The following is a 22,524-nucleotide window of genomic DNA, read 5'->3' on the forward strand; positions in this document are numbered from 1 at the left end:
GGAGGACTGTAGTCTCTGGAAGCCAAATGGGAGAGAGTTGGCTCCTACATTGGTAGAGCAGCTGCTCCCTGACTGCCTCAACTACTGTCCCCACCTAGGGAGGGAGTAGGTCCCCCTTTTGGGACCGAGCAGCTGGAAACCCTGCAGGAGTATGAGGAGTGGTATTGAGGGGACAGGAAAAGTCAGAGGTCTCTTTAGTTTTTTTTTTCTTTTTGTTTATTTTTATTTTTATATTTTGCCTGACCTAGGGCAAGTGTGGCCTCAGATGGACAGGGGAGCCCCAGATGGAGGCATGAAGAATAATACTCAGTGAGGAGCTCTCGGGACGTGCTGGCTGTCCAAGGCCCTGTGGTTCCATGCCAGGTTCCTGAACTAAACCAACTGGAGAAGGAGGAAGAGGAGGAGGAGGAGGAACTGAGAAGTCAGCAGGGCCACACAGATGACAGTGCCTTGGTCTTTGTCACTGTTCCAGGGAGTCTCACTCACAGGGGGTCTTGGCTTGTTGTAAGAGGGTCTTTGGTGGGGAGGGGGGCTGTAGGGCTCCTGTGGCTTTGGATCAGGCGACGCTTTCTTGTGTTCTTTAATCCAGTTGTCAAAGTAGGAGACCCTGGCAAAGACACTGGGGCTGGAGATTGGGGTCTCACATGATGAGCTCCAGCTGGTCAGCCCCACCAAGTACCAGGAGCCATCCAGTAAGCAGACGAGGGGGCCCCCGGAATCTCCCTGAGAAGAGAGAGGACACAGAGATTGGATCTAATACCAGAAGGGGCACACACTGATCAGGACAGAGTGAATATAATGGATACCAGGTGTCTCTGCTGTCTGAGTGGTGCCCATCAGGACCATCGGAGCAATTTCAAAGAGCCAAGCACAGGAGGCCTCTTGGGTCAGTATCTTCATGGGGCCCTATTCCTCAAAGCTACCAAGGAGACCCTGAATACCATTTGGTGGAGAGTCTAGGAGCTGAGCATCTGCTCTCTGCCCTGCTGTCTATGAGGGAGATGTCTCTGAGGTCCCAAATGGTCTGGGTGGTGGTTTGACAGAAAATGGCCTCCACAGGGAGTGGCACTATTAGGAGGTGTGGCCTTGTTGGAGGAAGTGTGTCACTGTGGAGGCGGGCTTTGAGGTCTCATCTATACTCAAAATACCACTCACTGAAACAGTCCATTTGTTGCCTGCAAGATGTAGGATCCTCAGCTATTTCTTCCCACGTTTGCCTGCATGTCGCCATGTCCCACCATGATGATAATGTACTGAACCTCTGAACTGTGAGCGAGCCATCCCAATTCAATGTTTTCCTTTGTAAGAGTTGCTGTGGATATCTCTCTGTGTAAATAAAGTTCTGATTGGCCAGTGGCCAGGCAGGAAGTATAGGCGGGACAAGAGAGAAGAGAATTCTGGGAAGTAGAAGGCTGGGGAGACACCGCCAGCCGCTGCCGCCATGAAAAGCAACGTGTAAAGACACCGGTAAGCCACAAGCCATGTGGCAAAGTATAGACTAACAGAAATGGGTTAATTTAAGATAGAAGAAGTAGATAACAAGCAGCCAGCCACGGTCATACAGTTTGTAAACAATGTAAGTTTCTGTGTGCTTTCTTGGTTGGGTCTGAGTGACTGTGGGACTGGCAGGTAAGAGAGATTTGTCCTGACTGGGCCAGGCAGGAAAACTCTAACTACAAAGAGTTGCTGTTGTCGTGGTGTCTCTTCACAGCAATAGAAACCCCAACTAAGGCAATTGGTGATTGACTAATTGCCTTGGAGGCATGGCCTGTAATCTTTGGTTGAATCCCTTGTCCCAGCACTGCATCCCATATGTACCTTTGTGTTTTGTTTACTAACATGACTAGTGATTCTTCAGTACCTTGGCTGAACTCTTTTAGAAGATGGCAAGCTGTAGGATGTGCGGAGCTGTCGCAGGAGCCCAGCAGGGCCTTGAGATGGGAAGGTCCCTGGGATCATGGGTAGAAGAAACACTCCTATCTCAGACCAAAAAGCAGGAGGCAAAATAACAGTTCCCAACAACCTTGTGTTGAAACACGTGTCCAAATAGTCTTTGTTCACAGGATGCTCAGGATTGTAGGCACACACCTGAAGACCCTCCATAGGGATAGCGAGTTGAAAGCTAACAGAAGAACCCTCAAGGGGATGAGGGGATGGCCAAGTCATAAGAGGACTTCTCTGCATCAAGATTGGATGGAATTATTGAGGCTTGACTGTGGCAAGCTGTAGGGAGAGACACAGTGGCTCAGCAGGGAAGCAAGGGGCTCTGGTGAAAGTTCTGGAGCTTCTGAGACAGGGCTGCAGGTCTGGTCTGGGCGGGTTACAGTAAACAGGGAGGCGGTCAGTGGGTGGATCCCCTCAGCACACAGGATTGACCCCTTTTTTCTATTGCGAATGCAAAGCAAGTGAGCTGAGTTCAACCTCCAGAAACCACATTGTGGAGAGAAACAACTACCATGAGTTGCCCTCTGACTCTCATGAGTGTGTGTGCACTCACACACTCACAAACACACATACACACACAGCTAAGGGGGCGGGAGACTAAACTACTTGATTATTTTTAAATGCAAAGCAAGCTGGGTACTATATGCATGTAATCCTGGTACTCCAGAGGCAGAGGCACAAGGATCGCAAGTTCACAGACCAACCTGAGCTACATAGTAAGATCATTTATAGACAAACAGATGATAGATCGATACATTAGACAGACAGACAGATAGATAGATGAATAGACAGACAGATAAACAGACAGACAGATAACAGGTGAATAGATTTGAAACAAACAAAACCAGCAACAACAACAATTCAAGGCAAGAACAGGAAGAGAGATTGTGGGCACTCGTGTCCGAAGGAGGAGCCAAGAGAACAAAAGAACAAAGGAACATGTGAGGAGGAGCACGTGATGGACAGGGCTAGCTGAGGGTTGGGGACATTAAGGGCAAATGCTGACACTTCAGGACAAGCATGGCTGGGGAGGAGGTGTTGAGAATTATCTGGCATTCTTGAGGAGCAGGACAAGTATACATAAGATGCAAAGTCATATGCTTCTGAGCCAAGAGGACAGCCCCGGAAAGGGAAAGACAGACAGACACCAGGACAAGCAGAGGCCATAGGAGACACTTCTAGGTGCCCACTTCCTTTCTGCTTTCAGTCCCCGACCCCCACCATTAAATGTAAACAATACAGACTCCACACAAACTAGTGATGAGCTCATGCCCCAAACTCATACAAGAGTTCCTATGAATCATTGTGAAAGACACATGACCATCGATGCCCAAATAACCTCACGACCTTGAGAATATACTTCATGGGAAAAATGAATGAAAAAATGTCCATCTTCATTAGCCGTCAGAAAAACGCAAATGAAAAGAAAATCATATACTACTAGGCAGTGGTGGCACACACCTTTAATCCCAGCAGAGGCAGGTGGATCTCTGTGAGTTCAAGGCCAGCCTGGTCTACAGAGTGAGGGCTACACCAAGAAACCCTGTCTGGACAAACAAAACAAAACAACAACAACAACAAAAAAAATAAAAATAAAAAAAGAAAGAAGGGAAGGAAGGAAAAAAGAAAGAAGGAAAGAAAAGATTACATCTAATGGTTAAAATGAAATACTCCAAAAAAACTGGAACAATGTGGAGCAACCTAAACTCTCCACAGTGGGAACACAAATCAGTACAGCCATATTGGAGAGCTGCCTGGAGTATGTGTAAGACAAGAACACGTGTGTATCTCTCATGGCATGATGATTCTACTACTAGCATGATGAGCCCTCGAACATGTTCGGGACAAAGCCATTGCAAAGATCTCTCATAGAAACTGCCAAGTGCCACCAGGGGGAGAATAGATCAGGAAGGGTGTAGTGCATCCATATAGTGGCATGGCTGAATAGCATTTGTGGACTAAAAAGCAGCCAGGCAGAAGCTTGCATCCTGCCTGATGCATGTTCAGGTAGAGTCCCAACAGGAAGCCACGCTCCAAAGCCATGACAGGACAATGCTGGGAGTGCGGAAAAGGCAAGGGCTTGAGGAGGACCCTTTGGGTGCTGTTGACATCAGCGTTATCCTTTCTTATTTTAATTAAATGTTATTCATTCATTTTGCATCTGTGTATGTACTTTGTGTGTGTGTGTGTGTGTGTGTGTGTGTGTGTGTGTGTGTGGCTGTGAGCGCATGTGTGCATGCACACACCATACTCAAGACATGGGTATGGAACTCAGAGGGCTGCTTGCTGGAGTTGGTTCTCCTTTTCTACCAAGCAGGTCTGTGGTCAAATTCCAGCCATTAGGCTCGGTGGAAAGCACCTTTATCCACTTGGCCCTCTCATGGGCCCATTGAATTAATTTTTAAAAATCTCGAAGGCAGTACAGGTGAGGCCCGTTTCCTAGTGTGCTGTTCTTCAACAATGTGCTTGAAAGACACAACCAAATGGGTGAGACAAGGTCCAGAGAATACGCAGAAGGAAGGGACTGAAACAAGACCACGGTACAAGGGTGAGCATCTGAGCAGGTTCCACTTACTGCACAGATGGATTTTGTCATCTCATAGTCAGCTGCACAGACCATATCATCATATATGTAGTAGCCTCTAGTGGAGCCAGGTGATGGTTCTGGGAAAAATGATTTACACTGTTCGTTGTCCATGAGGATAAGCTTTACTTCACGGAGTTCGTCAGGTAAAGGCTGGCGCACTGTGGGAGGGAGGAGGTCAGATGGGAGAGTCAGCAGAGGGAAGATGCCAGCTCTCTTCTAGGATGATTGCTGGATGGCGCGAGCGCATTGGGGGTGGGGGTGGGGGGCAGCCACCCTTAGGCCACAGTGGCAGGGAAGGGCTCACAACAGGCATGCAGTGACCAGGGGAAATGGCATTCAAGAGCAAGCAGAGGGGCTGCGGAAGACAGGAGCAGGCTGGAAATCAGGGTGTCTGCAAAGGTCCCGGCGTGGGGGTCCCGGGCAGAGCCTCCTCACCAGGCGAGGGGCCTGAGACTGCACCCCGAGGACACAGAAACCCAGGAAGGGAACTGAGCTTTCAAACAGCCCTGGCTGCTCTGGGGGGCCCAAGCTGGACACGGGGACGCTGAAGCCTGCCTGCAACAGTGACACAGGACATGGGCCAGAAACATTTAAGAGTGTGACAAGAAGACTGGCCAATCACAAGGAGCAACTGGACCTGGAGACGTGAGTTCTGTTTCCAGGTCCTCTCACAGATCTGGCCTGGGGTCACCTCATGGCAGCCGAGTGACAGCAGCATTTCAGGCAGGGGCCACTGCGTGTAGCAGACCCAAGCCTGGCCCAGGCCCAGCAACCATGGTCAGGAGAGGGCATGACAGAAGATGGCTGAAGGTCCAGCTCTTCGGGAGGCCAGGTTCTCTGCTCTGAGCGCTGCCCCAGTCCACACCTTCACTCTCTGCTCCCACTCTCATCCCATGGCCGGACCTGGAGACCCTATAGCCCTGACTTGGGCTTAGAGAGTGAAGGACCATCCTTTCTAATGCTGGTGAGCCTGACACTTAGAGTCTAGGAGCAGGGATGGGACCTAGCCCTGACCTCAGAGAAACATCTGCCTGCAAGCCTCCTCAGGGCTGCTCTGCCAGATTGGGACCCTAAGTTTCACGTCAAATTTATATTCATTTTATTTCACTTGCCATTATACTGTCTTAAGTCGAAAGCATCCAGTCCTGTGTAAAATCCTTGCCAAGGAACTCTGTGTCCTCAATCTAAACATCTGCACTCATCCCCACTATCAACAGCAGGCTCTTCTGTGGCCCAGGACACTAAACTCTGAAGACGCTGAATTCCTGCTGCGTAGTGTATGCAGAGAACCTGTGCATATCTTCCTGCACACTTGAAATCATCTCTGACACAGGGCAAATGTGATACACAGAGTCATAATACCATATTGTTTAGGGAACATGGACAAGGAGGATGTCACTCCCCAACACTAAGGCTTTTGGTCCACAGGTGACTGGATCCATGGATTCATGGATGGGACCCACATGCATACAGCTTGTACAAGCTGACAGAACAGGCAGTCTTCCCTTGCCTTGAGGGTTGGGCAGTGAGATTGACAGAGGTGAGTGTTCCCCAGGTAAACACCCCAACCTGCCCCATGCCTGGCAGCCCTCATCTTCTTAAGGATACCCTGTGTCTTTCCTGGCCAGGGTAGAGCAACCCCTGTTTGGTGAGAGCCTTGCAGTGCACAGGATCAGCCACACTCAGGGCTCTGGAGTCAAAGAGGCCACACTTCTGATCTGGAAGGTGGAGCTTCGCTTTTGAACCAGAAACTGAGTTTCACAACCCCAGGAAAGGCCTCCACAGTCTCTTGCCCTCCCCTATTCGCCTTCTGTGTACTCACCATCCTCTCTGAGATGCCCCCAGCCGCTTGCCCAGCAGGCCTTATGACTGGGGATTTTTGTGTCTTTGTTTGCGACACAGGCTGGGAGGATGTGGGAACTGTACTCCACAGGTGATTCCAGCTGCATCAGGACGATGTCGCTTCCCTGGCGGTAGAATTTGTCGTAGTCTTTATGAACGATGAGCTTGTACACTGACATCTCCCTGCTGTACGTTGTGGGACTGCTCAGCTTGGTGTACCCTAGCCTGATCTGGTAGTCTCTTGGGTTGTGAGACCTATTGCAAGGAGAAGGTCTGTAAGTGTCAGCCCAACACTCTCTCTAAGACTGCCCGCCCCTCAGGCAGTCTCTTCCTCATGTCAAGTATTGCCTCGTTTCCTTATACTGTTTTTGTTTTTTTGTTTTTGTTTTTCCCTCCTGAGGGGCAGGATGACCACACATAGGCTTAAGAATACAGATCTTTTGAAGGCTTCTGGCTCCTCAGAATCCATGGGGCTGTAAATGTTATGACTGGGTAGAACCATCAGAGGTACGTCAGACTGCAACCCTACATCTTGGAGGAGCAAAGACTCACTGAACCCTGCCTGGGTCTGTCTTATAACCACATGGCCTTCTCAAAGACTGCCCTCCCCCACCACTGTCTGGCATGACCCATACCCCAATCCTCACACATTGTCTTCTCTCAATATTGCATTCCTATCTGACCAAGGGCACTCAAGAAGTATTCGTGGAGGAAATAGAATTATAAATGAAAGCTTACTATTTCTGGAACACAAATTATATTCTAGTCTACATGTCCACTAATATGGTTCTCATACATGTCCACTCCACATTCCTGAATCCCCTTCCTTAAAGGCATCTTTAGCTATATGACTCATGGCATTTCCTTGACATACCTTCATGATCTACCACCTCAGGAAGTGGCCTTGGCCTCACTTTCCTCATAGGTGGGTCTCACACATCCTCCACATGACCCTCCACATTGGGTCTGGCACACATGGGTACTGTATATGTAAATGGAACCTATATGAAGTAATTTTTCCTCCTTACTTCCTTTGGGCACACAGTTAGCCCAAGATACATCTGCTTGACTTTACTAGTACATAGATTATTCCAGCTCTAGGAATAGTGACATCCCCCATTACAGGAGAGATACCCCCCCCCCACACACACACACTCACAGTACCAGGATGCCTCTGGAGAGAACTATGCTCCACTATAAGAGTGGCCTGAACCCAAATGAACTTCCAATAAACATGCCCCGGATAAAGCCTGCAGACAGCCCTGGCCAGAGGATGCCAGATGCTTGTCCACAGAGGTCCTGACTGTATCCAGTCTTGGGAATAGGATCCCTGAGCCTGTGCTGTGTCTAGCTAGGTCAGGACACAGTGCCAATGGTTTCCAGGAGAATCCAGACCTGCTGCCATCTGCAGGGACTGTCTAGAGGTAAGCAAGTGTCAGATACTGAAGTATACTGGAAGGGAACAAAGTTTTGATCCCTAAGATTCATGAAAGAAGAAGGAAGCGGGTGGAGGTGACCACTTCAGAACTAATACCTGTTCTCCAGCACTAATTTAATTATGCCCGAGGGTAAGAAATTTTAGTTAGCTGGAATTACAGTTAGGTGTGCACATCACTGTGATAACCACACTGGTTAGTTGAGTCTCGGAGAGGGGAGAGGACATCCCCAGGGTGAGAGACAAAATATGAGACCTTTGCTATAATTCGAGACCCAGATTGGCAGAAGATGAGAGTCAGGTGATGAGCAGGGTTGGCAATCCGGGTGGAGGGCGGCACTCAAGGGCAGGGCAACAGCACAGACAACTCCTGCTGGCACAGTCTAGTCTGCTATCCCAGAACACAGTCTAGAAGGAAATGGCTGATATGCATCCTTCCTCCTCTCCTTCTCTCCTTCCTAGTGATGCTCTCCTGCACCCCTCCCCAGCAGAAGGGCCCCAGGGAGGGAACGCATACCCACCTTTGGAAGCAGTGGGCAGCACCGGCTACCCAGTTTTTGTCAATGAGAACTGCTCCACAGATATGCCTGCCATGTAAGCGCAGACTGGCCTGCCATGGCCACCGCCCAGGTGTTGCCATCTGACCGCCAAAGATCTTCCCTTGGAAATTGGTCCTGCCACATACTGTGGAGACAATCCCAGCCGCGAGGCACCTGCATTCAGGATGCATGTGCTTGGTACGCCAAATGTCAGCATCAGCAGGCCCCAGGGGACGCAATGGCCTCTCCTCTCCCTTTTCAGGTAGGCATAGCCAAGGTCAAGAGTGGAGTGGCGTGGCTCATGTGACAAAGAGCACGGAGAGGGTTGGATTAGCTTCCTCTCAGCAAGGCCTACAGAACAGGGTGCAGGCAAGGATGAGGGCGCTGCCAGGCTCTCCTCAGTCCGCATTAGCTTAAGGAGCACAGCTCTGAAGAGTCAGGAGCTAACGTAGAAACCAAGGCTGGCAGAAGCCGTTATTTTTCAGGCCCAAGGTCATTTTGAGTGGGTAAGCCTTCCCACCTCAACCCAAAGAAGACCGTGGTACAGCCATAAGACAACCTTGACCCTGAATTGAGATCTGTGGGTAAGAGCCAGCAGAGGAGAGGGCCATCAGGTACAGGCCCCCAGTCTCAAGCTCCTCCCTTTCAATGTAAAGGCCTGCAGGCCCTTCCAACTGCCTACATTCCAAGGAGAGGGGAGGGGACACAACCCACCGGAAACCTGCCTCCTACTTTGGGGGTCACTCTTGCCCCTGCCTCCTTACTCTGAGATAGGGATGGAGTAGTCTTCGTGGTCTGGGCGGTCGTTACATTTGTAGCGCTAGTGGCGCTGGCAGGTGGGGGTAGGAGGCTGAGCCAGAGCAGAGCAGCCAGCAGGCAGGCTCCATCCCCACCCAGGCCCGGTGGCTGGGCCCTGGCGCTCTGCATCGCATCTGGCCGGCCTGCCCCTGGGTCCCAGACAGGTCCAAAAGCACGTGCTGACAACCGCTGACGCTGGCAAACTGCCTCCAGGGGACATCTCTCGTCCACCCCACCTCGCGGAGCTGAGCAAGGGTGCTGAAAACCTAGGTCCACCGGAGGCAGTCAGCCCTGGAGCAAGTTTTGTCTCTTCTCTGGCTCCCCCTGGAGGTGAAAAACGTTCACCGCATCCCAGAATATCCCCCGTTTCGTTCTGTTAGGATATGCACAGTCTCATCACCCAGACCGCATGTAACTATCTCATCAGCCCAAAGCACACGGAGTCAGAAGAGGGCTTTAGATCTCCTGAAGCAGAGGTTCAGGCAGTTGTGATTTGCTCAATGTGGATCTTTGGGAACCAAACTTGAGTCCCCTGTAAGAGCAGCAAGCCCTCTTAACTATAGCTCTACAATTAAAAAAATAAAATATTGAGCCTTTGAAATTTTCATACATCTACACAATGATCTTGGTCATATTCATCCTTCATACACACCCTCAGTTCTCTTCAGGGAATTCCCATCGTATTTCTCTCCCAACTTTATATTCTCCTTACTCGTTTATTTATCTGATGAGGATGGTTCGTGGATGCAGGGTTATCTACTGGGACATGGAGAAGCTACCAGTGGCCACACTCCTAAAGAAAAGTGATTCTGGGCTGGAGAGATGGCTCAGAGGTTAAGAGCACTGACTGTTCTTTCAAAGGTCTTGAGTTCAATTCCCAGCAACCACATGGTGGCTCACAACCATCTGTAATGAGATTTGGTGCCCTCTTCTGGTCATACATGCTGTATACATAATAAATAAATAAATCTTTTAAAAAAGAAAAGTGATTCTCTTTCCCACAGCAATCATCAACTGCCAGTAGTTTCTCAGCTAAAATTGGACCTGTTAACTTGCCAAGAAGGCTAGGCAGACTGGCCAGTGAATCCCGGGGGTCCACCTGTCTCTGCCTCCATGGCTGCTGGGATAATAAGCCAAGCCCTGTTTTGTTTTGTTTTGTTTTTAATTTTCTAGTCCCTGAGAACTGAACCCAGGTCTTCACACTTGCAAGGTAAGTAAGTACTTCACCAACTGAATTATCACCCCAGTCCCAATATCTAAAGTTTTGTAACCCCGGTTTGTGAAAATCTCATCTATCTTATTACTTTACTATTAGCATCAGAGGAAGGACATGGAAATTCGAATTACAGAAGAAATTGGATGATAGTCATTCTCAGTTCTCCCTTTCCCCAAGTCAACGCTTTCTATGTCAACAGCAGCATATTAAGCCAACCGGTTGGTCCCAGGTAATATTTTCCTTTTTTTATTTAGTATGAAAATGTTCTATTGTTTTTGGCTCTAAGAATTTGGATCCAGCAGGGTGGTGGTGGCGGCGGCGGCGGCGGCGGCGGCGGCGGCAGTGCACACCTTTAATTCCAGCACGCAGGAGGCAGAGGCAGGTGGATCTCTGTGAGTTCGAGGCCAGCCTGGGCTACAAAGAGAGATCCAGGAAAGGCGCAAAGCTACATAGAGAAACCTGTCTTGAAACCCCACACCCCCCCCCCCCACACCCAAAAAGGATTTGGATCCAAATAGAAGCACTCCAGAATCAAGTTCCTTTTAAAAGATTTAAAATAGCTTTTTTTGTTTGTTTATTTAAAAATAGGATTTGAGAATCCAAATTATGATGACTAATGAGAGAATTATTTTAAGAGGGTACTGAAAATTTTGGATCTTTAAAACATGAAGACTTGGTTCAAGCAAGGCAGGAGGTATAGACAAGCAAACGGTCATTGTTACATGTCACTAACCCTTCTCATCTTCAGCTTCCATCACACAGGAAAATGTGCCAGTGAAAACCCATCTTAGAACATTTTTAAGGTATCCGAGAGGGTTTAAGGAGTGGGTCATAAAAGGGTGAGCATTCGTGGACATGATGTTGGCGCTTTTGAGGTTAGCACGCTCAGTCAGTTCTTGCCGTTGTTGAAGAGACATACCACCCAGCTTTTTTTTTTTTTTTTGAGATCCATGTAGAACTGCGCTCAGCAGATGCTGGCACAAATTGGAGGTGAGAAATACGAACCAAAGTTTATGTGCTGAAGCGTGTAGCACAGAAGGTGGTTGGAAGCACTGCTTTGGGTCTCACAGGTGGTGTCTTCAGTTATTGGCAGAATCCCCTGTATTCAGTTCTCATTTGTTCAAGTCTTCATCTCCCAGGGGTTCGCTGTGGAAAGCTCTGCAGCCAACTCTTGGGGTTTAGTTATTACTTTTAAAATAATTGTAATTGTGCCTCCCTTTGTCAGAGACGGCAATGCGGTCTTTTGTTCATTTTTATCAGCTGCTGATTAATTAATTACCTTATAAGGAGGTAGTTGATGCTTTCCCAAAATGACAGATCTTAATTTAGGAATTTAGGGGAGTCAATGTGAGTGACTTGGGCCAAGAAAGGCAAAAATCTTTAGCCATCTTTGAGAATACGTTCTTTTTAGTGCTGTTTACTCATTTACCACTAACTTAAAGGACTGAAGGTCATAGGCACAGTGAAAACCATGCAAAAGGTCACATTTTACAAATACATTTAAATGTCTGGTCCTTAAAGTGAGTTCTGCGATTTCTGTATAATTGAGCAGAAATGCTCCAAGTAGGAATCAGTCTTTCTAATAAAAAATTCCTGCTGATGAGACTGTGGTGGTTTTTTGTTTTGTTTTGTTTTGTTTTGTTTTTGTGTGTGTGTGTGTGTGTGTGTGTGTGTGTGTGTTTCCAAGTCAGAGGCTGTACTGGCTAGTTTTATGTTAACTTGATACTTGCTAGAGTCGTTTGGGAAGATGGACTCTCATTTGAAAAAAAAAAATGCCTCCATAATATTGGTCTGGGGGCTGGAGAGACAGCTCAGAGGTTAAGAGCACCGACTGCTCTTCCAGAGGACCTGAATTCAGTTCCCAGCACCACATGGTGGCTTACAACCATCTGTAATGAGATCTGGCGCCCCCTTTTGTATATATAATAAATAAAATGAAAGTCTTTTTTAAAAAATTGGCCTGGAGGCAAGTCTGTGAGGCATTTTCTTTATTAATGATTGATATGGGAAGGCCCAGACTACTGGAGGTGGGGCCAGCCTTGAGCTGGTGGTCCTGGGTTCTATAAGAATGCAGGCTGAAGGAGGATTGGGGGGAAAGCCTGGGGGGTGGGGGGAGGGAGGACAGGGGAATCCGTGGCTGATATGTAAAATTAAATTAATTATAAAATAAAAAAGGGAAAAATTACCCAATATCAAAAAAAAAAAAATGCAGGCTGAGCAAGCCATGGAGAGCAAGCCAGTAAGCAGCACTCCTCCACGGCCTCTGCATCAGCTCCTGCCTCCAGCTCCTGCCCTGCTTGAGTTCCTGCCCTCACTGCTTTTCAGGATGAACTGTATATGGAGCTGTGAGTGAATAAACCCTTTCCTCTCCAAGTTGCTTTTGGTCATGGTGTTTCATCACAGAAATAGTAATGATAACTAAGACAGAGGCATTTATATAAAATGTAGCAGTCAAGCTTCAAACGTTCCATTAGGTACATAAAAAACAAAATCCTTCTTCCCTAAGCTGTTGGGGTTTTGTTTCTATAAATGTTAAGATCTTATTGTTGTAAGCAGATCATTATGTGTTAGTCTTTTATCAGTGTATTTAACTTTGACCTAAGGAGTGTCAAATCATTTTTAATTATAGAACAACTTAATGTATTACCTGTAAGTTATGTCTTTCACAAATCTTATGACATACTTTAATTTTTCTGGTTTTGTCCTCATTTGTCTGTTTTCATTTTAGAACTATCTTTTACTTTTATGACAAAACTAATTTATACTCTAAAATCTCTTCTTATCCAAAAGCAACATGTTTTTCCTTTAATTGTCTTAATTGAAAATATTTGCTCATATCTATAACTTTTTGCATATCTCTTTCATACCTGATGTCTCCTTTTTTTAATTTCAGAAGGGATAGAGACATGCTCTATGCTACTGCTCATATGCTGAGGAATCATCTTAATCTTTGGAGGACTTTAATCTTTAGAAATTGGATTCTCGACTTTGCTGCAAAACAAATAAATAAATAAATAAATAAATAAAAGAATTTCAGCATAAGCCAGTATGAAGCCAAGTTGGAGTTCATGAAAAGAAATTTTAATTTAGACTTGTAATTTTAATTACAAAGGTTAAAATAAAGATAATCAGCAAGACAGTGAGATGCAGGTGTGGGCTTCTCATAAAGGAGACCTGCCTCCTTGTCTTTACACTAGCCACATATACCATGCTGGTGAGATTTGAAGCTAGAAAAACCAGAGTTGCTTAGGAACCTACATGAAATCCCAGGGTGCTTTCAATGAAGAGGGAACAAGGAGGGAAGAGGAGCTCAGTGTATGGAGGATCCAGAGATAACTAAGTGAGTAGGAGATGGGGGAGTGAGAGAATGTAGTGATGGGATTTGTGAGCTGCCAGAATTAATTTATCTCCAGCAGTAAATATTAACCTTAAGTTTCAGTCAGGAGGTGAAGTTGACATTCCAAAATTCTTTAAGATACACAGAAAACCTGATGATTTAAAGGCACCCAGGCAGTAAAGGCCTGACCAGTTTCCAGACAGTTCAGGCAATGCACGATATTGTGTCTCTCATATTCCGAAGGAGCTCACCATGTGGCTTTGGAGAATAGCCTTTCTCCCTGCATCTGGACCAACAGATGGACACACTTCTGCTTTCAGGCCTCCTCCAGCCTGGCAGCACTTTAGGTGCCTGGTCCATGCTTGTGAGGACTAAACTTGATCTTGTTGCTTGGAAGTTAGGTCACTTTTGCCTCCCTCCTGCCTGCCAGAGCCAATGTGTTCTGTAGAGCAGGACAGAGTCAATTCTGCCTTCACCGAGCAGGTCCCATTAGCAAAGCTAGGAACAAACCGTACAAGAAGGCATTGAGATAAATGGTGGGTTAATGTTACAAAAGGAATGAAGGACAGTCTACTACTCTGAAGAAGGTCAAGGGACATTTTGGAAGAACAGTTACTTGAGCCTAGATGTAACTGAGCAGATGGATTAAAGAGAGAGAAATGGCCCAAGGTAACAAGGGTCATCCACCACATAAGGAATGGAAATGGACCAAGACAGAATGGAGATACTGGGCCTTGTGCATAGAATATGTTCTGTGTGCTACTCAGCTTTCTATCTTTTTTTTTTTTTAAGATTAAAAAAATTGTTTTATTATGTGTAGTGTTTTGCCTGCATGTTTGCCTGACTGCATGTTTGCCTGCAGGCCAGCAGAGGGCACCAGCTCTCACTGTAGATGGTTGTGAGCCACCTTGTAGTTGCTGGGAATTGAACCCTTGTCTTCTGGAAGAGCAGCCAGTGCTCTTGGCTGCTGAGCCATCTCTCCAGCCCCGGTACTCAGCTTTCTACCACTGTGACAAGATACTTAATCAACTTAATAAAGTGAAGGTCTCTTTTGACTCATTTTAAGGAATCTCATTCCATGGTCACTTGGCCCTGCTGTTTGGGGCGTGGTGGGGCAGAGTGTATCCTGTGGGTAGGAAGCAGGCTCTAAAAAGGGGGGAATTTATGGAGATGTAAGGAGGGAGAGGAGTCCCTTGCTCTAGAGTCTGGGTGGGTGAAGCCTCTGGCCAGTAGAAAATCAAGAATATTATCACAATTAACATTGTCTATAAATGTTGATGACATAGACAGTATTTTTCAAATACAGAAACATTTTCAAATAAAATCTTAAAATAGGAATAAGTCAGGCTTGCAGCCTGCACATATATAACCTGGGGTAGGGCCTTACTCCTTTCCTGGATATTTTCTGGGAATCTTGCAAACAGGATTATTACCTTTGGTTTACAGTGAAGATACCCTAACCTCTCCCATCTTCATGTAGGGTTTACCTTATCAACCATAGACCTGCCTGAGTAACCAGGAGCCACCCTTTCATCTCACAGAAGGTCATCAGCAGCTCTTAGACATGACATGTGACTCTCCTTGGAGAAGCCCACACTGTTGTCTCTCCATTAACTTCCCCAAACTTAAACCCATGTTAACCTTCCCTTCAGTAAACTCCATTTCTGCTTCAGAATGGCTCACCCTGAGACTCCACTCTGCAAGGAAGTCAGGGACCTGGCTTTATCTGAGCAGAGGCCTCTGAACTACTCAGACTGTGGCATGCAGCAGTGTGAAGCAGTCATGCAGCAGTGTGAAGCAGTCATGCAGCAGTGGGATGCAGTCATGCAGCAGTGGGAAGCAGTGTCACTGGGCTGCACCCTGCGCTGCTGACAGGTGTGCTCACTCTGTGCAAAGAGAAAGAGAGCAGGAGGAGGATATGTCCCTGCCTATTTCCAGGGGACATCACCAGTGACCTAACTCCCCCCCACCCAGTAGACCTCATAGTCATGGGGACATGCCTTTAACATGTAGGCCTTTCATGAACATTTCATCTACAAATTCTAGAAATTTTGATTTAAAAAAATAACAATGAGAAAGAAATGGGAAGCTTTATTTGGTGCAGAAGCATCACACAAGGCAGGCCTCTGCTCTGCCACCATCTGTGGGGGCTAGAGTCCACCTCTTGTGTCTGGGTTCCCCTTAGAAACAGAGAGAAAAGACCTGGGTTTGAAGGTTAAGGAAGGATTGGATATTGGGGAAAGTGAGTGATTCATTTAATGAACGCAGATGTCAGTTTATTTGTAGTAGCTGCTTGAAACCAGAGTTAAGGTGATTGAAGGAAAGCAGCCAGTGCCCCAGGAAACTGCATCTATTAGGAAAGCATGTGTCCTTGGCAACTCAGCCAATGAGGTGGTCTATGTCACTGACAGTGATGAGGTCTTTGTGTTTGGACTGAACTATAGTAACTACCTAGGAACTGGAGATAACCAGAGTACACTGGTTCTCAAGAAACCTTATATAAAAACAAGATCACAAGGTTTAGTTATGGAAGTGGCCCCCATTTCTCCTAAGCACCAAGAACGAAGTGGCCATAATGGCTACAGCTAGCTGGAGAATGATACCACCAACGAAGGCATTGCTTCCATCCACGTCCCTACCAATGACTTGATCAGGCGGGTCACTGAGTTAGCTTGTGCCTCACATTGTTGGATGGCTCTAGCAGCTGATGGAGAAGTATTTGTTTGGGGCTATAACTACTGAGGCCACATGGGGTCAGGATCTACAGCATATCAGCTAACTCCTTGATAAGTTCCAAACCAACTACATACTAAAAGGATGGTTGGCATTGCCTATGGTTGTACATCATTCATGGCTGTTCTGGACAATGTTGAGGTATATGGATACAGTGGAAATGACCAGATAGGCTTGAGAAACTATGGCAACTGGCTGACCTCAGTGAGAGTAGCAACTCTACACCTAATGCATGTGGACCATATTATTTATAGCTATGACATATCCTAGCACTAACTCTAATTATAGCTTGCTCTCTGCCTGGGGAGCTAATACATACAGGAGGCTGGGAACTGGTAATAAAAATAACCTGCTGAGCCCAGCACGTATCTTGGTGGGAAAGAAAGGATTGTCAGCTTGCCACTCCACCCACACACCTGCTGCCAAAACCCGGGGCGTGCATGTGTACATGTGCGGCCAATGCCAGAGTCGGTCAGCGATTCTCCCCATTTGACCCGATGATGCTTTTCCCGTTCTGCTCACTCCGCTGTCACAAGTGCCTCTGTCTGAAGAGCACAAAGACTTTTAACAGTTACCGAGTCACGAAAGAAAGAACTTGATAGTCCAGACACTGCTGATCTGAGTTTTGAGTAGATGGAAAATATATTCACAGCTATAAACTGCTTTGAACCCAGGTGTGAGCACTTTCCTATTGGAAGGAAGATATGAAGGAAATGGTAAAAATAGACCAGTGTCCTTACTCCATGCATTGTGCCTTTTTTCAGGAACTCTACACAGACACAGGAGGTCTGCCATGGAGCGTGCCATAGGTCTTTTGGACTTGGTGATATCTTACTGTGGAAAGAGACTGAAAAAGCTTACTCAGCACATCATCAAGTGAGGAGTCTGTTGCTAAAGCAAATGAATGCGGAGCCTTTAAGAGCTGGAGCCCAAGGCTGTTGAGCTGCGTGTGCAGGGGCTTTAGAGGCACTGTGGGTGATATAATTCTTTAGGTAAACCCACCAGGTTGCTTTTTTCTCCACATTGGAGATACAGTGCCCTGAAGGGCTGTATGAAGGATGTGTGCTTTTGCTGAGCCTGTTTTTTTTTTTTTTTTCTCAAGTCTTTTTTTTTCCTTTTGGTTTTTCAAGACAGGGTTTCTCTCTGTAGCCTAGGCTGACCTTGAACTCAGAGATTCACTTGCCTCTGCCTCCTGAGTGCTGGGATTATAGGTGTGCACCACTATGACTCGGCCCCACAACTCTTATTTATAGATGTTTCCCCCACATAGGGCTGGAACACTGTGAAAGGATGAAAGTGTAGCTGTTTTGCTTTTTTTTCATTCTGATGGAAGGAACTTCTGAACTTGGGAAAAGGACACTGGTGACAACCTCCCTGGATCATGTACCACAAACCTTTGACACCAAGAGTGACCACAGGTGTGGTATCTGGGAGGAACATAGACCCCCACCGGAAGGAGTCCCTCAGTCCTGTGAATGGGCATTGGCATCCTGTGAGGTTTTTGCTGCTGTGCTTTTGGGTTGAAGCTTCAGGTGTTTCAAAAGAATACTATGTTTAGTTTGATTTTTAAACTATTTAAATAAGAGAAGAAAATTTTAGGCTTTCCAGGATTTGCTTAAGATTTAAGAAAAAAAGGAAGCAGCAAACTGACAATTGATGTTGATGGTGTTTGCGGTGATGGTGTTAATTGCAGTAACAGTGATGGTACTGGTAATAGACCCATTGCTGCTGATGTGGTGAGGAGGAAGAAGATGTTGATGATGGAGCAGAAGATAGGGATGATGATGATTATGACACAGGGTAATAATGAGATGGTGATGAGACTATAGATATTATTAATATATTATGCTGTTATACTAATATATTATTATTACTACTATTATTATTACTATTATTATTATTAATGGTTCCAAACCCTTCTAGATGCAGAAGCAAGAAGACAATGCAATGAATACAAAAAAATCAACACAAGATTTGGGGGTGAGACCCCTCCACGCTAGGCCACTGATTTCCTGGGTGGCCTGGAGAAACTTAATCAGCCACAGATGTACCTTAAATTTCCTCATCTTCATTAGGGTTCTTTAGGATGAGATGACATGGATAAAGTACATGACTGTGGTAGTTTGAATGTAATTGACCCCCATAAATTCACAGGGAGTTGCACTGTAGGGGAGGTGTGGCCTTGCTGGAGTAGGTGTGGCCTTGTTGGAGGAAGTGTGTCACTGTGGGGGTGGGCTTTGAGGGCTCTCTGCTCAATCTTTGCTCAGAGTGACCCTCAGATCATTTCCTGTCACCTGCAAGGTGTAGGACTCTCCTCTCTTCCCCAGCACCACATCTGCCTGACTGCCACCATGTCCCATCATGATAATGGACTGAACCTCTGAATTGTAATTGAGCCACCCTAATTAATATTTTCCTTTAAACAGTTGCTGTGGTCATGGTGTCTCTTCACAGCAATAAAATAATAATAATGCTGATGCATTGTCTTCTAACTTCACCTTGGCTGTGTGTGCCTGCATCCAGGTGTGCAGATTTCCTTCCTTGTCTCATTCCTGTCCCCTGATTAGGTGACAAGCCTAAGTGACATTGCATTTACAGAGTCCTTCTCTAGGTCATCCTTGCTGACCTGACAGCCCTGGCTGAAAGCTGTGCAAAGGAGCAGCTGTGTGAGTGGATACTGCTGGAATGGACTCAGCCATTTAGCCATCACCAGCTTCCCCGTCTCTGACCCTCAAGCTGGTCCTGATGCTGCAATGAACAGCTCCTTTTCTTCTTCCATTCCCAGAGCCTCAGCAAGAAAAGACTCTGTAAATGTCCAGTGAGTAGTATCCTCCTCAACCTCTGAGGCAGCCCGGGAAGACCCACAAGCAGGCAAAGTAGGCACACACATCTACACAGGCTGTCTGGCAAATGTAAAAGGCACCTGTCTATGACCTCAAGGCCATATTTATATAAAATTTAGACAAAAGTGAAATAGTAGCAGAGATGTTTCCGGCCCATAGAAAATCCACACAAGTCAGTTCAGACTCTCATGAGGGTATGCTTCCAGGTGGAACCCTGCCTGGCAGTGATACCAGGTAGGCTTATGTCAGCGGTAAGCAAGGCACACTGCACATGGATCCTGGTAGCTGTTCTCCTTATGATCAGAACGCTCTCTCTCAAGGTTAAACATCCTTGAAGCTGCAGTTAGGTTGTTCCCACTGTATTGATCTTGTGGTCTTGATTCCTGTCACGTGTCTCTGTGTCACCTTGGCAACAGAGCACCCCCCTCCCCTCAGCTGGAACAGTTGCTCTGTTTGCAGCCTGGAGAGAAAAGAACAAGCTCTACATTCTCCACTGTACTGTGAGACCATGTTGTAACACAGATGTGAGCATTTTCCTCACACACTGGCAGGGTGTCCTCTAAAGTAATTCTGTTCTCATACCCTAACTGGTAGCAGAATCAGATCCACAGGTTGGGGGTCTAGGTCCTCAAGACCACCCATGTTGGTTTGCCTATGCTTGTGACTAGCTGGCAATAGATCAATGTTTCCCATTGGCACCAATCTCCTGGCTGAAGGTTCTATTGTTCTACCTGGTTAGAAGTGAAGAAAGTAAGATCTTTAATGCTGGTCTTGGTGGTTTTCTGTTTTCTCAGAATTTGGCAGCTGTGAGTGGCCACAGTACATGGACAGGTAGCATCATCGTGGTCGTCATCATCATCACCATCATCATCATCAGCAACAAGTGGTGCCCCCTAGTGTTACATTATAGTACCTATGCAGTCCTCAATACTGGGACCCTTTGCCCTAGAAAGAGGCTAGTGTACCAGAGACCCTTGGTCCTGAGAACTTGGCAGCTCTTTGGAACTCTCATGACAACTAAGACCTGCAGGGTCTCTTGTGTGGCTCCTTGAATCTTTTACCAGCTCTGCTTTTTTTCTTTCTGGCTGTCCCTTTTCTCCTTTTGCCTTGGCCACCCTGGAACTTCTCTTAGTGACAGCTGCCATTCAGGAAATGGAATATAAGCTGTGATACTCATCACTGATGCTCAGGATGTGGGGCATCCAGTGGGTCATTCAAGAGCTGGGTACCTGGCATGGGCTGAGTGGTATTAGTGAGTGACCTAAGGCTGCAGCCGCTGCTTGGCTGTACCAGGTTAGAGTCAGCCTGTAGGCATGGCCTGTGGACAGGTCAAAGACTTTGTTCAGCAGTCAAATGACAGTTACCAATATGCTGTGTGGTGGTATTGTGTTCCCCCAAATATTGTGCACCCTAATAATCTTATCTGGGGTCAGAGAACAGAACAGCCACTAGATACAGAGGCTAGAAAATGGTGGCACTCATGCCTTTAATCCTAGCATTCCAGAGGCAGAGATCCACCTGAATCTCTGTGAGTACAAGGCCACATTGGAAACAGCCAGGCATGGTTACCCAAACCTTTAATCCTAAGAAGTGAGCCTTTAATCCCAAGAAGTGAGCCTTTAATCCCAGGAAGTGATGGCAGAAAGCAGAAAGGTATATAAGGGATGAGGACCAGGAACTAGAAGCTTTTGGCCTGGTTAAGCTTTTAGGCTTTTGAGCAGCAGCTCAGCTGAGATCCAGTCTGGATGAGGACTCAGAGGCTTCCAGTCTGAGGAACAGGATCAGCAGAGGAACTGTCGGGGTGAGGAAGCTGTGGCTTGTTCTGCTTCTCTGATCTTCCAGCATTCACCCCAATACCTGGCTTCAGGTTTGATTTTATTAATAAGAACTTTTAAGATTCATGCTATAATGCTGCCCTGAAAAGATGGGGCTAAGCTGGTGGTATTCAACTGCTCTCTGCCTTCCTGCAGGGGCATGGCTGTAAGTGTGCAGCGAACAAAATCCTAGGCTGACTGACAGGTACCAAGCTGTGGCAAACAACCTCAAAGGCAGAACAACCTAGATGTTCCCTCATCTGCTACATTGTTAGCGCAGGGCAGAGGCTTGGCTTACTGACCGGGGGCCCAGGCCTGCTCCATGGAAAGGAGAGCTTTCTTTTCACTGTCATCGCAAAGAGGGAGAAAATTTGCCTTCTTAGTTTGCTTCTTAGGTTGCCTGGGACCTGGAGCCTGAGAGAACTCCTTCGTTTTCCTTGGTAATCTCCAGGACTGTACCTGCCACCAGAGCCCCAGAGGGAAACTGAAGGATGGTGAGCCCGAACAAGCTCAGGGAGAGAGGTAAGACATTAACAGGAGTCAGGGCGGAGCAATGACTCAGTGGTTAAGAGTGCTTGGCCTCCTGCTCTTGCAGAGGACTGGAATGCCACTCCTAATACCTGTATCAGGTGGTTCACAATCACTTCCGGGAGGTCAGACACCCTCTTCTGGCCTTTGCCGGAACTTTCACACACATGGTGCACATAAACTTATATAGGCACACACTCATATACATCAATTAATTAAAATAAAAACAAAGCTTCCAGCATTCTCTCTGAGGGGCTGAATCCAGAAGGGGTCAGAGAAGACAAAGCAACAGTTATCTGTTTCCACAGACTTGACCCGCCTGAGTGTACTCTCCAGGCTAATGTCAAAACTGAAAATAAAACTAAAGCTCGACAACCTTGCAGTATTTAAGAAGCTTTCCAGCCGGGTGGTGGTGGAGCACCCCTTTAATCCCAGCACTCGGGAGGCAGAGGCAGGCAGATCTCTGTGGGTTTGAGGCCAGCCTGGTCTCCAAAGTGAGTTCCCGGAAAGGCACAAAGCTACACAGAGAAACCCTGTCTTAGGAGGCTGAGATTTCTGCTATAAAAAGAACAGAAGATATAGATTCCATGATGGGAGGTGAGGGTGTGGCTTGATGGTGGAGTTGCCTAGGTATGTGAAGCTCTGGGTTCAATCCCTATAAGTGAAAAGAAAATAAAACAGACTAGAACTCATGAGTTAAGGAAGAGATCTTATAAGAAGAATCAACTGAGGCAGGATCACCCTAACATCTGTGAGAAGCTTTCAGAAAAAAACCAAACAAACAAAGTACAAAAACAAACAAACAACCCCCCCACCCCCACAAACACCACAAGAGAAACTTGGCATCCAAATAGAAAGGAAGATAAATTTAGGGAAAACAAACAAACAAATAAACAAAAAAATTCCAC

The 22,524-nt window shown here is 46.7% G+C and overlaps 1 protein-coding gene and 1 pseudogene across 1 annotated transcript; one reads left to right on the plus strand and one right to left on the minus strand.

The window, feature by feature from the left end:
* Window positions 1–372: 372 nt before the first annotated feature.
* Window positions 373–9,274, minus strand: LOC118569379 (serine protease 40-like). Its single transcript, XM_036167146.1, has 5 exons — window positions 9,112–9,274; window positions 8,330–8,492; window positions 6,354–6,628; window positions 4,520–4,689; window positions 373–723 (listed from the first exon to the last, which is right to left on the minus strand). The coding sequence occupies exons 1-5, from the start codon at window positions 9,272–9,274 to the stop codon at window positions 373–375; spliced, it is 1,122 nt and encodes a 373-aa protein (XP_036023039.1).
* A 6,098-nt stretch (window positions 9,275–15,372) lies between these two features.
* LOC118569380 lies at window positions 15,373–17,326 on the plus strand (annotated as a pseudogene).
* Window positions 17,327–22,524: the final 5,198 nt, after the last annotated feature.

Source organism: Onychomys torridus, chromosome 18, assembly GCF_903995425.1.
Source record: "Onychomys torridus chromosome 18, mOncTor1.1, whole genome shotgun sequence".
NCBI lineage: Eukaryota > Metazoa > Chordata > Mammalia > Rodentia > Cricetidae > Onychomys > Onychomys torridus.

Bases quoted from the DNA above. Each gene is read 5' to 3' on its own strand.
- LOC118569379 (XM_036167146.1), bottom strand. From the start codon at position 9,274: ATGCAGAGCGCCAGGGCCCAGCCACCGGGCCTGGGTGGGGATGGAGCC. The intron at 6,629-8,329 runs GTGGGTATGCGT...TCCTTGCAATAG, and splicing joins GCTGCCCACTGCTTCCAAAG to GTCTCACAACCCAAGAGACT. The intron at 724-4,519 runs GTAAGTGGAACC...CTCTCTTCTCAG, and splicing joins TGACAAAATCCATCTGTGCA to GGAGATTCCGGGGGCCCCCT.